Source organism: Puma concolor, chromosome C1, assembly GCF_028749965.1.
Source record: "Puma concolor isolate L17-30 chromosome C1, mPumCon1.1.hap2, whole genome shotgun sequence".
NCBI classification, from domain to species: domain Eukaryota; kingdom Metazoa; phylum Chordata; class Mammalia; order Carnivora; family Felidae; genus Puma; species Puma concolor.
The window spans coordinates 80,366,174-80,380,651 of NC_141674.1; the positions used below are offsets into that span (position 1 = coordinate 80,366,174).

General features: G+C 38.3%; 1 protein-coding gene across 5 annotated transcripts in view; it reads right to left on the reverse strand.

The window, feature by feature from the left end:
* Positions 1–3,809: 3,809 nt before the first annotated feature.
* The window catches only part of ARHGAP29 (Rho GTPase activating protein 29), a 67,027-nt gene continuing 56,358 nt past the window's right edge, over positions 3,810–14,478 (reverse strand). For all 5 annotated transcript variants that reach the window (XM_086717603.1, XM_086717600.1, XM_086717602.1 and 2 more), the window contains 6 exons: positions 14,279–14,467; positions 13,872–14,009; positions 9,575–9,807; positions 8,028–8,358; positions 7,793–7,901; positions 3,810–5,525 (listed from right to left, as the gene is read on the reverse strand). In XM_086717603.1, coding sequence (XP_086573729.1) covers positions 4,636–5,525; positions 7,793–7,901; positions 8,028–8,358; positions 9,575–9,807; positions 13,872–14,009; positions 14,279–14,467 — 1,890 coding nt within the window. In that variant the 3' untranslated portion in view covers positions 3,810–4,635. The remainder of the gene's footprint in view (positions 5,526–7,792; positions 7,902–8,027; positions 8,359–9,574; positions 9,808–13,871; positions 14,010–14,278; positions 14,468–14,478) is intronic.

The window sequence follows — 14,478 nt, forward strand, 5'->3', positions numbered from 1 at the left end:
GAGCCAGATTCCTCACTATGAGAGAAAGGAGTTACAAATATGGAAAGGGAAATAGTAAACTCTAAACTATTGAATTAGAATTGAAGGTACTAATGTGAACTCAAGGTTTTTCAATATATATGTATATATAGATACACATATAGCATATGTCTGTGTGTACACACATGTATTTCTTTGATCTGTCTGCCAATAGGGCTTAAAACCAATGGCTCTCCAAAAGCAACGAGCACTTCTCAGGTCTTGGTTTCCATATACTATTTTCCATTTAAAGGAACCAATGTTCCTCAGGAAAAAGTAAAAGATAAGCTTGGGATACCTTCATGTGCCAAAAAATAAGGAAGAGCTAAAAAAAATCAAAAGGACAGGAGAGCCTGGGTGGCTCAAGTCGGTTTAGCGTCCTACTTTGGCTTGGGCCATGATCTCACGGTTCATGAGTTTGAGCCTTGCGTCGGGCTCTGTGCTGACAGTTCAGAGCCTGGAGCCTGCTTCAGATTCTGTCTCCGTCACTCTGCCCCTCCCCTGCTCATGCTTCAGCCTCTCTCAAAAATAAATAAACATTAAAAAAATTTTTTGTTTTAAATCAAAAGGACATAGAAGGAAGGTGTAATAGGCTCCCATAGACCAAATCTGGAAAAAGTTCAGTATCGAAATAAATGATAGTCATATATAGGAATTTACTGAATAAAGGAGGAATCCATAAGTCCACATTGATATAAATGAATAAACAATAAATGAATGGAGAAGGGACTGCTTTTCCTCACATCAATCAAAGCATAAGCAATGATGAATTCACTATTTGGCAACCAGAAGAGTAATAATTGATTCAGGCAACAGGTGTTAATAGACTCAAACTGGTGACAATTTGATGGGAAACAGGACCTTCACAGTCTCAAAAACTCTCCTCACAAAGTTCTTTTCATTAATTTTAAAATAGACAAAACTGATAGATACTATCCTAAACCAAGTGATCGAAGTTAACATGACCAGCAATGGGACAATTTGACATTGTGTATCTCCTGGTAGGATATAATGAGAAGAATATCATTTCTGACAAAAATGTATATCCTGAGGAAAAACTGGATAAACCCAAACTGGATAAACCCATGTAGGGACATGCTACAAAGTACCTGGCTTATACTCTTCAAAAAATCAAGGTCATGAAAGAAAAGACTGAAAAACTGTTCCCGGTCAAATGAGGTAGTAAGACAGGACAACGAAATGCACCATTTGATCTTGCCTAGGGATGCTGGAGCAAAGAACATTGGGACAATCAGCACATTTGAATGTGGTCTATGGATTGGATGTCCTACATCAATGTTAATTTCCTGATTTTGATTGTCATACTATGGTTCCATAGGAGTGTTCTTGTTTCAAGGAAATATCGTTAAAGTATTTAGGCGGGACGGGGAATCATGTCTGCAGCTTACTTTCAAAATTACATTGGATGACCCTACATTTGAATTGATAAGTGATAGGTAAATGAACACCTTTACAATTTTGAGGCTTCCATTCCATGCACATCACAGAGCACTCCATTTTTTCCAAGATCTCTTTAAATGCTTCTTGATGGAGTTTAGATTGTCTCCATGAAGATCTTGTATATATTTTGTTAGATTTATTCTTAGGTATTTCCAACTTATTTTAAGAGATCTTTCCAAAAAATTTTATTGCCTATTAGTTACTGATATGTAGGAATATAACGGACATCTGCATATTATGAATGTAGCAACTTTGCTAAACTCCCGATGTTACTGAATTATCTACATATATAATCATATCAGCACATCAAAACAATTTCTTGCCTCTAGGAAAGAAAAACCCAGAGATTACATTGATGATAACTTATCATAAAATATACAATGGTTGCCACTGAAAGAGACTTTTATAGCTGTACAAATGCTGTAAGCAACACAATGTTAGCTGGAAGTAGTGTCGCTTTAGTATAATGTTTAAATTAATTTTAATCACTCAAGGAAGGGAGGTGTGATTTCATTTGCTTCTGAGATCTCTGGACAAGTCCTTCACAGGGATCATCTCTTCTTCATCTCTACATCAAAAGAAATACATTGCCTGAAGTGCACTAAAAGTGACTTTAAATATTCATAGATGCGAATTAACTTCTCACTATGTAAAATAAGCCTATCTAAGAAAGTCTGGATCAACCCTTCACAAATGACTTCTTGCAAACTTGAATGAGACGCTTTCCACAAACCTTTCTAGTGGCGTGGCAGCTCTAAAAGGACTCCCCACTATTGCTCTTTCCCTTGACTCACATTCTTTCCATGTGTCATAAAACAATTTCCTATGAGGAATTGCTGCCATGTTACTGAGTAGAGTAGGGCACAGTGAGTACTCTAGAAACAGCAACATCTTCTGGGAGATACTTGCTTAATGTCTCAGGAAACTAGAAGCACCCATAGACTGACGGTTTAAGCTGGATGAGACGCCAGAGGGCCCTAAAGACAGAAAGGCCCAAGTGGAACTCTCACATGTGAGCTTTAACAGTAAGGGGAAACAGAGACGCCAGTTGATTCTATGACATATGTTTTGACTCTGTTGTCTCAATACATTAAAAGAAAACTGAAGGAACTTAAAGGTATATTTTCTTTTTTTTTTTTTTTTTTTTTTTTTAAAGGTATATTTTCTAAGTTTCATTATGGGATGATGAGAACGTTCTGGAGATGGGATAGTGGTAATGGTTGCAGAATAATGTGAATGTAGTTAATGTTATTGTATACCTAAAAATGGTTAAAATCGCTAATGTTATGTTACACATATTTTACCACAATGAAAAAATTTTTAAGGTGCATTTTATATTGTTAAATACTACCTGATAATACTTAGTAATAACACAGTAAGAGTAGTAACCATCAAGAGTCTGATAACCAGTTTGAGACTTGACTCCAACTGTGATACCAGTGGAACCTAGAGCACATCATAACTAAGCCTCAGTTTCCTTATCTGTAAGACAGGAATAGTAAAGTACTTACCTACATATTATAGGTTGCAGTGAACCTGAAATGAAATCATTTATGTAGGGATTTAGCAGAGTTCATGGCACAAAGAGAGGGCTCAATAAATGTTGGCTCTTATTTACTTTTTAGGTTTTTGAAGCAATATGATTCTTTTATATTCTGTACAATAAAGACTAACAACAAGGCTCCAGAACAAAGGAGTGAGTTACTCATTTCTCCCTAGTCTCTAATGTCATATAGAGCTATAACAGCAATGTCCCATAAATGCATTCCATGTTATATAGTAAGGGATGTATGAGCCCAAGTGTTGGCCATTAAGCCAACAGTTAATAAACCTTAAAGTCTCATGCCCTAAGAGGCAACAATTTCAGAGAAGCCATGAGAACTTAATTTATACATGAGAAGCCATGTATACACACACACATATATTTTTTATCAACTATAACAGGGTCATATAAAAGCATTTTCTACAAATATAATTCACACATAGGAAAAGAGGCTATTTGACTTTTTTAGTCCCTTTTATACCCTATTTTAGGCAAAATAATGAAACCCAGAAAATAACAGGACTGTACTAGTTCTAAAAACTGAGAATTTGATAAATGAAATACATCTGTCCAATCATCTACACCTTCTCTCAAGTTCCAAACAATGATCCTTATCGAACTATACTCTTAGAATCAACTTAAATAAATCTCTGCATGATTTGGATGAAACATACATCGTCAATGGTTAAAAGTCCTGGTAGAAAAAGTACATAGAATTACTTAAAAGCGAAAACATTTCATACCAAAGGAGTGGTTTAAAAAAAAAAAAAACAAAAAACAGACAATATGAAGAGGAAATGCACTGAATTTTAAAACATTTTTGGACCATTATATAAAATACCAAAAGGTTCAGAACTGTTGAACAACAAAAGTTTATGCAGAACAAAGCCAAGAGGTAAAAAAAAATATTAAATGTATTAAAACCATCTAAAGCCAAATAAGGCATAGCTGAACTATGTAATTTAGAAACAAGCTTAAGTGCACTTTCTTTGTACAATTCAATTGACTACCACATGGAAAATCTGACAATTAACCAAAATGCAATTAAATAGAGATTTGCAAGCCTTTTGGCCATTATGTAAATATTAAAAAGTGAACTGCCAACTGAAAAATAAAAGGTTACATATATACCATACAAATGGTCAAAGACACACTATAAAATTGTGTGAACAAAACAATCCTACCAAACAAAGATCTTTCAGGCACTTGCATTCAGAAATATTTCTTTTATAAATAAGCAACGTAGTTTCACTTCAAAAAATAAAGCTGATTTTCCCCAATTGCACCTGTTAGTTCAGAACTATATCATATATTAGGGATGCATTTAAATGAACCATTTTATGGGAAAAATCAACTGAACTTTAAAAAACATGAGTCCACCTATTTATTCACAACTTTAAAAATACATATAATTCCAGTGAGGCACAGATGGGGCCCTATCAAAACAATCTACCATTCAACATAACCAACACAGTATAATGTAATACAACGACAAATAGCAAAATCCATGATTTGGCATACTATACAAAAGGGGCCCTGTCAAAAGTTTCTTTCACAAAACATAATACCACAAAACAAAACAACAAAAAGAGAAAAGCTGAATTCTGACAACCCTACACAAACTGTGGGATTTCATCTTCAAGGTCTTCGAATTGTTGCATTCGTTTTAGCCTTGGTCTCTGACACGCTGGCGGCACATCAGGCAAGTTCCGCTCCTCAGGGCTCTCTTTAGGCTTCCTGGTGGGCTGTGTGGGGGCAGCAGGAGCGTTTTCAGAGTCTGGCACTGTTCTTAGCGCGTGCCCCTGGGGGGTGGGAGTTGTGCTGGGAGGCGGTGCTGGGGAGGGTGCTGCAGCTTTCTCTTCATCCCCTTTCACACCACCCATGGGAGCACGTGGTTTATAAAATGTTGTCCAATGCTGCGGCTGCAGTGTTCTGGGCGCTCGGACAGGAGCAGGAGGACAGGAATCAGAGGACCGTCTCCCAGACACCTGTCTCGCTGGCCTCACTGGTTCTGAGTATGGCTTACTGGGCTGGGCGGCACTGACTGGGTGGCCCCCAGTGATCCTGGGGCTCGTTGTCAGTCCTCTGTCCTGGAGTGCACTGGGCACAGTCACTGCAGTCTTTACAGTTAGGCCATTTTGTTCCCATTGTTGCTCCCAAGGGCTTTGTAGAGTTGACTGCTCAGAGCCATCCAATTTGGAACAACCAACAGAAGGAGTATCTTTCTTACTAACTCCTTCAAAGATAGGATTCTTGCAAAACTTGTCGGAATTTACAGTCCCCATATTTCTGCCATTTCTCTCATTTGGAGGGCTTGCCAGAAGAAGTAGTCTATCTACAGGCAAACTTACAGGTCTCATCTTGGTCCTTGGAGCATGCCTTTCAACACTGTTTGCTTCCCTATCTGATTTCAGATTAAGTGGCTTGGAGGTTTTACAAACATCGTCCATCTTCTGTGATGCTGATTCAAGCTCTAGGTCTATAAGCAAACCCACTTTGTTGTCTAAAAAAGGAAAAGATTTATTTAAAAATCAAATTTCATGGCATGTGGTTAACAAGAGAGTCTGAATGATTTATAGATGAAGAGCCAATCAAAACAGCAAAAGTCTTATGTATTTTTCCAAGTTATTCTCAATTATCTATGCAGAGCTCAATTTGCTGTTTTCAGTTACATTCAATCCACAGTGAGAACATATCCTATTAGATGCCTTAGATGCCCCTTCTTATCTGATCAACTAATAAATGCACTATAACATTCGTCCTGTCCCATTAAGGTTGAATTGTTCTGTTTTTGGTAAAGACAACACCATTCTCCCCATTTACTGTTTACCCCCAGGCTTACTTTCTTCTCTCTCCTACAGTCTGGACCCGTGGCCCACGTTTTCTCAAACTAGAATGCTCAGCTCCTTCAAACCTCGTCCTTTTTTGCAGTGTCTCCCCCGAAAAATTCCCATTCCTGGAAAATTCCAGCCCTCTGCTCATGGCTCCTCTTTACTGCTGGAAAACATCAAACAAGTCTGTGCCTCGGCACCATTCTGGCTTTGAACTTCAGCTGCCCTGAGCACAGCAGGCAGTCCTTTCCCGTTGCCGGGCCCTCCCCCCACATCTCTTAGGCAGAGCTTTGCAGACAGGAGGCCATCAGAATCACTGGTCAGTCTTCATCTCAGCTGACCTTCCTCCTTACCTGACACCACTGACCTGTCTCCCCTGGGCTTCCAGGGCAATGCTGTCTCGTGTTTCTTTCCCAGGTCCTTCCCCACATTTAAGGACCACTCTAAGGGAACTGAGCGGTTGTGGTCGGGCTATGGGCACCAACTAAAATATGTTCCTTAAGTTCCGAGGGACAAACTTATCGTGTAATGGGTAAGAGTGCATACTCTGAGGCCCACGTGCTGGGTTTAGCTCAGCTCTACTGCTTTTGCACTGGGCAAGGCAATGTCACTGTCCCTGTCTTCATCTACCAAGAAAAAAAAATCATAATTGGATCTATGATGATGTGTGGCCTAAATGATGTAATCATGAAAAGTGTTCACAATTTTCTGATATGTAATATGCTTTCAAAAAAAGGACATTTATGAAAACTGCTGTTCCTAATTGGGAGCCCTAGATCACAAGAGTGAAATAAGCACAGATATAAGTTCAAATACTGACTCAACAATTTATTGGGGGCATGACCTTTGACTTTATTTAACCACCCTCAGACTATTAGGCTATGAGTCAAATGGGGCTGGTACTACCTACCTTACAGCACTGAATTGTTATGAAGATCAACTCAGATATACGGAATCGAACAATAATCACAGTGCTTAGCACAGAGCAGGCAAATACTTAATGAATGTTAGCTTCCTTACCTTTTAGATCCTGTCAGACTATGATCATTGATACAGGATTACACATCAAATTTAATGTGTATCACTACATTTTTAAAAACTGGAAGTTAGCTCTGGTGATACATCGAATTATAGTAACAAATGGAAGCCTTTCACCAGCTTGACAGCTAACCCCTGCAACTAAACTTATCATACAGTGAATAAATTGACTGTAGTCGAGTAAATAAAAAAAGATATACACATATTTATGCTTAATACATGAAAGGTGACAGGTAAAAAGCACTTGAAAAAAGTTTTAGGAGTTTTAAGAGTCTATTTTTAATTTTAGGATTCTAGTTGACTTGGTATGAGCAGTTAGGTCAATACAATACTCTATATACTAACAGATTGTATGATAATTCATACTGTTCAACACATTTCTGCCTTGACTTTACTTGAAGGCAAAAATGAAAAAGAACTTTTTGGAAAGGGAACAAAAACGACTATGAATTCCAAGATGTCTTATTGTAAAGAATGACATTCGGGGCGCCTGGGTGGCGCAGTCGGTTAAGCATCCGACTTCAGCCAGGTCACGATCTCGCGGTCCTTGAGTTCGAGCCCCGCATCAGGCTCTGGGCTGATGGCTCGGAGCCTGGAGTCTGTTTCCGATTCTGTGTCTCCCTCTCTCTCTGCCCCTCCCCCGTTCATGCTCTGTCTCTCTCTGTCCCAAAAATAAATAAAAAACGTTGAAAAAAAAAAAATTAAAAAAAAAAAAAAAAAGAATGACATTCATTCAAATGTAAGGTATAGTATAGAGCAACTTTTTAATGGCCAGTAAAGATCCATTTACTAATGAAATTTCTTTCTCTGATTTCTTTTGACTTCACTCATTTTGGCTTTTAGACATAGTTAACTGGCACAGTTTTAAGTCAGCAGACATGTATTTTACATGGCCACTCACCGGTGAGACATGCATCACATTTTTCTAATGCGTTTTGCTTTCGTTCTGATTCCTCAAATGATGTAGCTGGCTCAAAACTTTTGGTTTCACTACCCACAGTATGCATATCCTGTTGATGGAGAAGAATTTTAAATGTAAGAAGTAAAACACACCTTAAAACAATTCAAAGATTTTTTAACTTACTAATACAAACATTACAAATTTCCAACACAATTCCATAAAGGTCAAAACTCACTTCCTTTGAAGAGAAAAACAGTGACTTCATAGAATGTTCTGGGTCTCTTTCTTCTGGTGACAATAGAGGCTTTGGAAGACAGCCTTGATCAACAGGAGATGCAACACCACCTATACTACACACAACTACATCTTGTGGCTGCAGGGACCCATCGAAGATCTTCTGTGAGTAAGTAATGAGGAACTCTACCAACCGTGCTTGATTTGAGTATTCAGCAAGAGAGGAGATGGTGACAGGTGCTGTTGTGGGCCTTGGCCTAATGAGACTTGGGCCAAATATCACCCCCAAATTTTTGGAGTTCATTTTGTTTTCTTCTGCATGATCCACGACTCTGTGAAATAGAACACAGAAAATTGTATAAGATTCGCCTATTAGATTTCCTTGATGGTAGTTTACTATGGGTTGGAAAGGGTGGAGGAAAAATGGGTGGTACAAGTCTAGAAAAAGGATATATTTATTTGATTAGATATTGACCACACAGAAAATTGGGTTTCACAGTATTGGATCAAATTTAATTAAGTAGAAAGAACTACTAAAGTTTTACCAGCAGAAAAGCAGAAGCAAAAAAACCCTAAGAGCTGCTCCCATCTTAGTATATACCACATCCTCCAGGTGTTTATGCTGGAAAGTTAAACATTGTCGATTTCTCTCTCACTGCCACAGCTAGTCTTCTGATTCTGCCTCCTAAAGATCTCTCTGCTCTACTGCCTTGTTTCAAACTCTCCACACCTTTCACTTCTAGACTACCCAAGAAGTTCTAAACTGCAGTAGAGGACCCCCTCCAACTCATTCTCCATATGGCTGCCAGAAAGACCTAACGAGCAAATCCGAACATGTTAAATTCCTGGATCAAAATTCTTCAGTAGGTACAGAAGGAAGACAGTCAACTCATCTGGCAGGTATGTATGACTTTATCAGGCCTCTACCTAACTCACTTCAAGCTACTGCTTGCTTTGTCCTAGCCTAACTGAATTACCTATACTTCCCAAATGCAAACTTATCTCGTGTCTCTGTGTCTGTTACCTCCTGCCCGGAATGCCTTTTCAGATTCTTGGTCACCAAACCACCACCCAGTTCTTCACATCTGGCTAAGGGCTACCTTCTCTGATTCACGACCTTCCAATCCCCCATGTTCCTTTGCATGCTGTGCACGGCTCCCTTAGAACAAGAACCGTGCTGCAACTGCACTTGTCTGCAGGTCTGCCCCGAGGCTGACAAGCACAACAGGTGACAGAAACCTTACATTCTCATCCTTATTTTCCCAGCAAGAGCCTGGCACATAGGAGGCAACTGAAGGAAGGATGTTAGCTGTAAGAACATATATTCAATGTCTCCCTTTCCCTAACACATATTAGAAAGAAAATGTTCCTTTTAAAAACATCACAACAATATGAATGCACTTAATACTACTGAACCATACACTTAAAAGTGGTTAAGACGGTCAATTTATGTGTATTTTGCTACAATTTTTAAAAAACCAAAAAAAGCAAAACGAAAACACTGATTTCCACCCACTAATGAATGCTTGTCTTATACAAAATTCTTACCGCTTAAGATGAACTATGAGGTAATGAAGACTGTTAAAATTTGACACTGGCAGTTGTCTTAAGAGGTCCTTGCTTTTTATAAGAATTCGGTTTATTTCTATACATATACTCGGCCATTTTTTGTCCTCGGAGTTATCCTTTTTTGACTCCTGTTCTTCATTTACATGTTGGATCTCTTTTGCAAGGTCTATAAATTCTTTGTACAATCTGAATAAAATGAATGGTTCTGGGAGCTAAAGAAATAAGATTACATTAGGAATATCAATCTGTCCATTTTTCCCCCGTTAATAATTTACTGACTAGCTACTGAGTGATTTAGCATGTCCATTACGATTCACAAGATTTAAGGTTAATCCTCATTATAAATGTACACGTTTGTTACCGATGCGATCTATAAGGTGAATCTGACATCGCCAAAAATTATATCTATATTAAATATGAGTTAATTGATAATCAGTAAAACTTTTTTTAAAACCTAAAGCTGCATGATGGGAATTTAAAACTCTGCTGTACCCTATACCAATTACATTCATGACTGCCCCAAAGTTAGCAAGATCTAGAGCTGTTTTATTAAAACCATATTAAAAGTCATATTAATAACATTAACTAGAAAAAGTTTATATTCTGAATTTTATTGGTATGGGGTAGACAGAGAACAAAATAATACAGGGTCCTTGTGTTTTACTTTGGCCAGACTGAAGACCAGCATAAGACAATATGGCTTACAAGAAAGACACTGTCAACATTTTATCTAATTTTTAAGCACAACTTGAATTGCCCTAAGTGGGTTGAAGAAAAGTTCCTCTCTCAAACTATCAAGGGGCATGATCTCCCTACCGGCATAACTGATTCCAACGTTTACACTGCTCAGCAATGGAAACAGCATATCTCTGGCTAGCTGGTGTCCTACACTATCTGTGGTGAGGTTGGCACCCACCTCTCCGATCTCCCCTGCTGGAGGAGAAGCCTTGACATTAATTTTTACCCCTACTACTCTGGGATCTAAAGGAGGTCACTTAGCCTCTTGAGGTTTCAAATTTCCCATATATAAGTAAAATGAAGACTGCTTTCTAATACTGTAAGAATTGAATAGTTTCCCCACACTAAAGTGTTGGTCCCACAGTATTCCTGAGACGGAATAGTACTGGACTCCGTTTATTTCCTCTCCCTGACTGGCTAGGAGAGATAAAGGATGATTCATTGTGAGATTAAAAGTCATTCAGAGGTACTTTGTCTCCATTTCTCAGCTGAATTCTGCAAATATGAACATCCTGTAAAAAGAAATATAGTTTTGTGGGCTAACATGACGGATCCAACATTTGTACCTAGTTTCTTTCCCTCTGCAACCCCACTAAAACACAGTTAAGCCCACAAGACTAGCAGAAAAGGAATGTAGATAAAAGCAACATTTCAGCACTGAAGAGCAGATAAATAAGTAATGACAGCAGTCCTGAGAAAGGTGAAATGAGAAACAACACAATTTATAGGAGACTCAGGAACTGTCAGCACTAGGTACTCTGATCCTGGAGAACGGTGAACTATTTAAGAAGTATTAGATATCCAGATCCTTGTCTCAGCAACATGCTTCTGACCAACCTCTTCCCCAGAAGTGTGAGAATTTTTTTTCTCTGGGCAGTGTAGAAGAGAGGGCTTCTGGATGGGCAAAGTCAAGCACAAACAACAGGTGGTCAACTTCTAAAAATAGGGATTTAGTGATTGTATGCATGCTGAGGCAGAGACCATGGGGTCTTCTTGCCCAAATTGGCTCACAGAGTTCTGGCACCACACCTATAGGCAGGGAAAGACCCTTCTGTGGGGTATGAAGCCAGCCTGAGAGCACAGACCTAGAGATACAGACATCAGGTGTTTCCCAAATAGCCCTTCTAGATGACACTAAAGCTCAGAATCTTTAAAGCCTTCACGTATTCAAAAACTTCCAAAGAGACTTCAATTTCCAATTCTTCCATTTCAAGTAGACAACCACAGAAGAAAGAATCAAAATAAGTTTCAAAAAAACCAAATGAAGGTCTAGAACTGGCAATATTGCAATCACTAGCCACACAGGGCTACTGAGCACTGGAAATGTGGTTAAACGACATGTACTCTACATGAAAAATACACACCAGAATTCAAAGACTCAGTAACCTTTCCTTCTAATAATTTAAAAATACTGATTAGATGTTCAGATGATATTTCCGTATGTTAAGTATGAAAATTAACTTCACCTTTTTATGTGGCTCCTAGAAATTTTACTATTATATATAGGGCTCACATTATATTCCTACTGAATAGTGCTGAAGGCTAAGCAAAGAATCCTTTTTAGAAAAAAGCTGTGAATATCTCAGATAAATAAAATATTACATTCATTAAAAAAGGATGCTGTAAAAGGAACAGAGAGCCAAGTTCTTGGAAATTAAACCATGATCTCAGAAATGAAATAGATCAAAGTAGATGTGGAAAATAAAACTGAGGAAATCTTTTTAAAAAGTGTTAAAACAAAAACAAAACAGAGAGAAGATGAGGGAACTAGAGAACCAGTATAAGGTGTCAGGTATACACATTTAAGTTCCAGAAAGAAAATACAGAGAAAACAGAGAGGAGGAAATGAGCAACAAAATTAGTCCCAAGAACAAAAGGCCAAGGAGGACAGAGCTTGTGGGGTTCCTGGAAGGACAGAGGAGAAGACACATGCATCAAGGCATCAAGGTTGTGAAATTTTAAAACAATGGGGAGAAAAGAAGATTTGACAAGCTTTCAAAGAGAAAACAACAGCCCTCATACAAAAAATCAGAAATGAGAAAGATTTCAGGCTTCAAGGAGAATAAAATATGTCTCAAAAAAAAAAGTCTTCAAAATTGTGAAGGAAAAGAATTTCTAGAGTAAGATACTATAACCTTCCACACTATCCATACTCTTTCATCCCATTTAAGAAAGCAGAATAAAGACATTTACAGATAAATAAGATTTCAAGAATCTACTCTTATTCCACCTTGCTCAAGGATGGCATGACCAAAACAGGAACATAAACCATGAATAGGAAGACAAGACACAGAAGACAGGTGTCCCCCTCAGAGGGGAGAAGGTGAAGGGAGATCCTAGGATGACAGATATTCACAATAATTAAAAAGGATCTAGATGCAGAACAGAACTCCAGAGATGGACATGGCCAAGACCATCACTGCTCTGCTCTCTGTGACTCCCTCTTCATTTTCACCCAAGGACAGAATGCAGCCATACTTGACCCGTATCTTTTTTGCATTTGGCTCATCATAACAATGTGCTGATTGTTTCTACAACTGCTCCATGAACTGCTGCCTGAAGCCACTAAGGCCAATTATTACTTTACCCCACAGGAGTGTTTTCTTTGGATCTACTCCTAAAAGCCCCAGATTCAACAGTGAGCATAAAAAGAAAAAATACAGAGCAGCCCACCCCTGACCATATTCCTGCTAAATCTCCAGTACTCAGCTTATTTGAAAGCCCTGCAGATGCCCCAGATACACTGAACTTCATGTTCCCAGGATGCACTCATGATCTTGCCCACTTGGCCTCCCACATTAGCTATGTGAGAATATCAATGAAGGTAAAGTTGGACTATGGCCTTTGCTTACATAGGTAGATTTATGCTTTCCTCTCAGTTACCTAAACTCATTACCTCTCAGTCCTCAATGACACATTAACAACACACTGTGTAGGAACATACAACAGGTATTAAAACTATTAAGAAAAGAGAAGGAGGTATTAACAAGGTTAGAAAAGAGCCCAGGGGCCGAGTTGAGCACCACAACTGGAGAAGGGCACACAGGAGCCTTCTACAGGGTGATGTTCTATTTCCTTTTTTTTTTTTTTTTTTTTTTTAAATTTTTTTTTTTTCAACGTTTATTTATTTTTGGGACAGAGAGAGACAGAGCATGAACGGGGGAGGGGCAGAGAGAGAGAGGGAGACACAGAATCGGAAACAGGCTCCAGGCTCCGAGCCATCAGCCCAGAGCCCGACGCGGGGCTCGAACTCACAGACCGCGAGATCGTGACCTGGCTGAAGTCGGACGCTTAACCGACTGCGCCACCCAGGCGCCCCAATGTTCTATTTCCTTAAGTGAGGTGATGGGAAATGAATGTTTTGATTATTATTGGTCTTTAAACTATATATGTATTTTATATGCTCTTTGATCTGTACAATTAGAGACACATCAATATAGTCTATGTCAATGAAAATATATGTGTAGTAAATGTTATCAGCAAAACACAAGTCATATTTTTTCTGTTTAATGGTACTTTTCAAGGATGAAAACGTTACCTGTCGAAGGTATAATTTCAAGACGTCACAGATGTCATGTGAACTAAATTCTGAAATGTCTACCAAGTGCATTCCATTTTCCAAGGCTTGACACAGTTTTTCAGTTTTTATTTTGTTTCCACATACACGATAAATTCCCTTAAGAAAATGGAAAAATTGGGCAAAATTCTCCTTTAGTATCAATGGTTAAATGAAGACATATAAATATATCTGATGTGTCTATTTCAATTTTTCTTAATAATTAAGGAAAAAAACTAGGGCCAAGTGAGGTATTTTCCAAATAAATCTGAACAAATTCAGTTCCTTATTAAAAATTGAGAGCACTGTTTTCCTTTAAAGTCTCACCATTAGAACAAATCACATAGGGATTTGTGTTTTTAAACTTAATTTTAAGAGTTACAATGTACCTGTAGACACAAAGCTCTGTGTTCAATCTCTGAAGCACATATTTTGAGTATAAATGGGATGCCATCTGATTCCTTTTTTGCAACTTGTGTGAATTCTGCTCCAAATAAGTGTATTTTCCCTGGAAGTTTCTGATGACCACAAATGATGACTAAATTTTCCAAACACTTTCGGTGACAAACAAGGAGACACTACAAGAAAA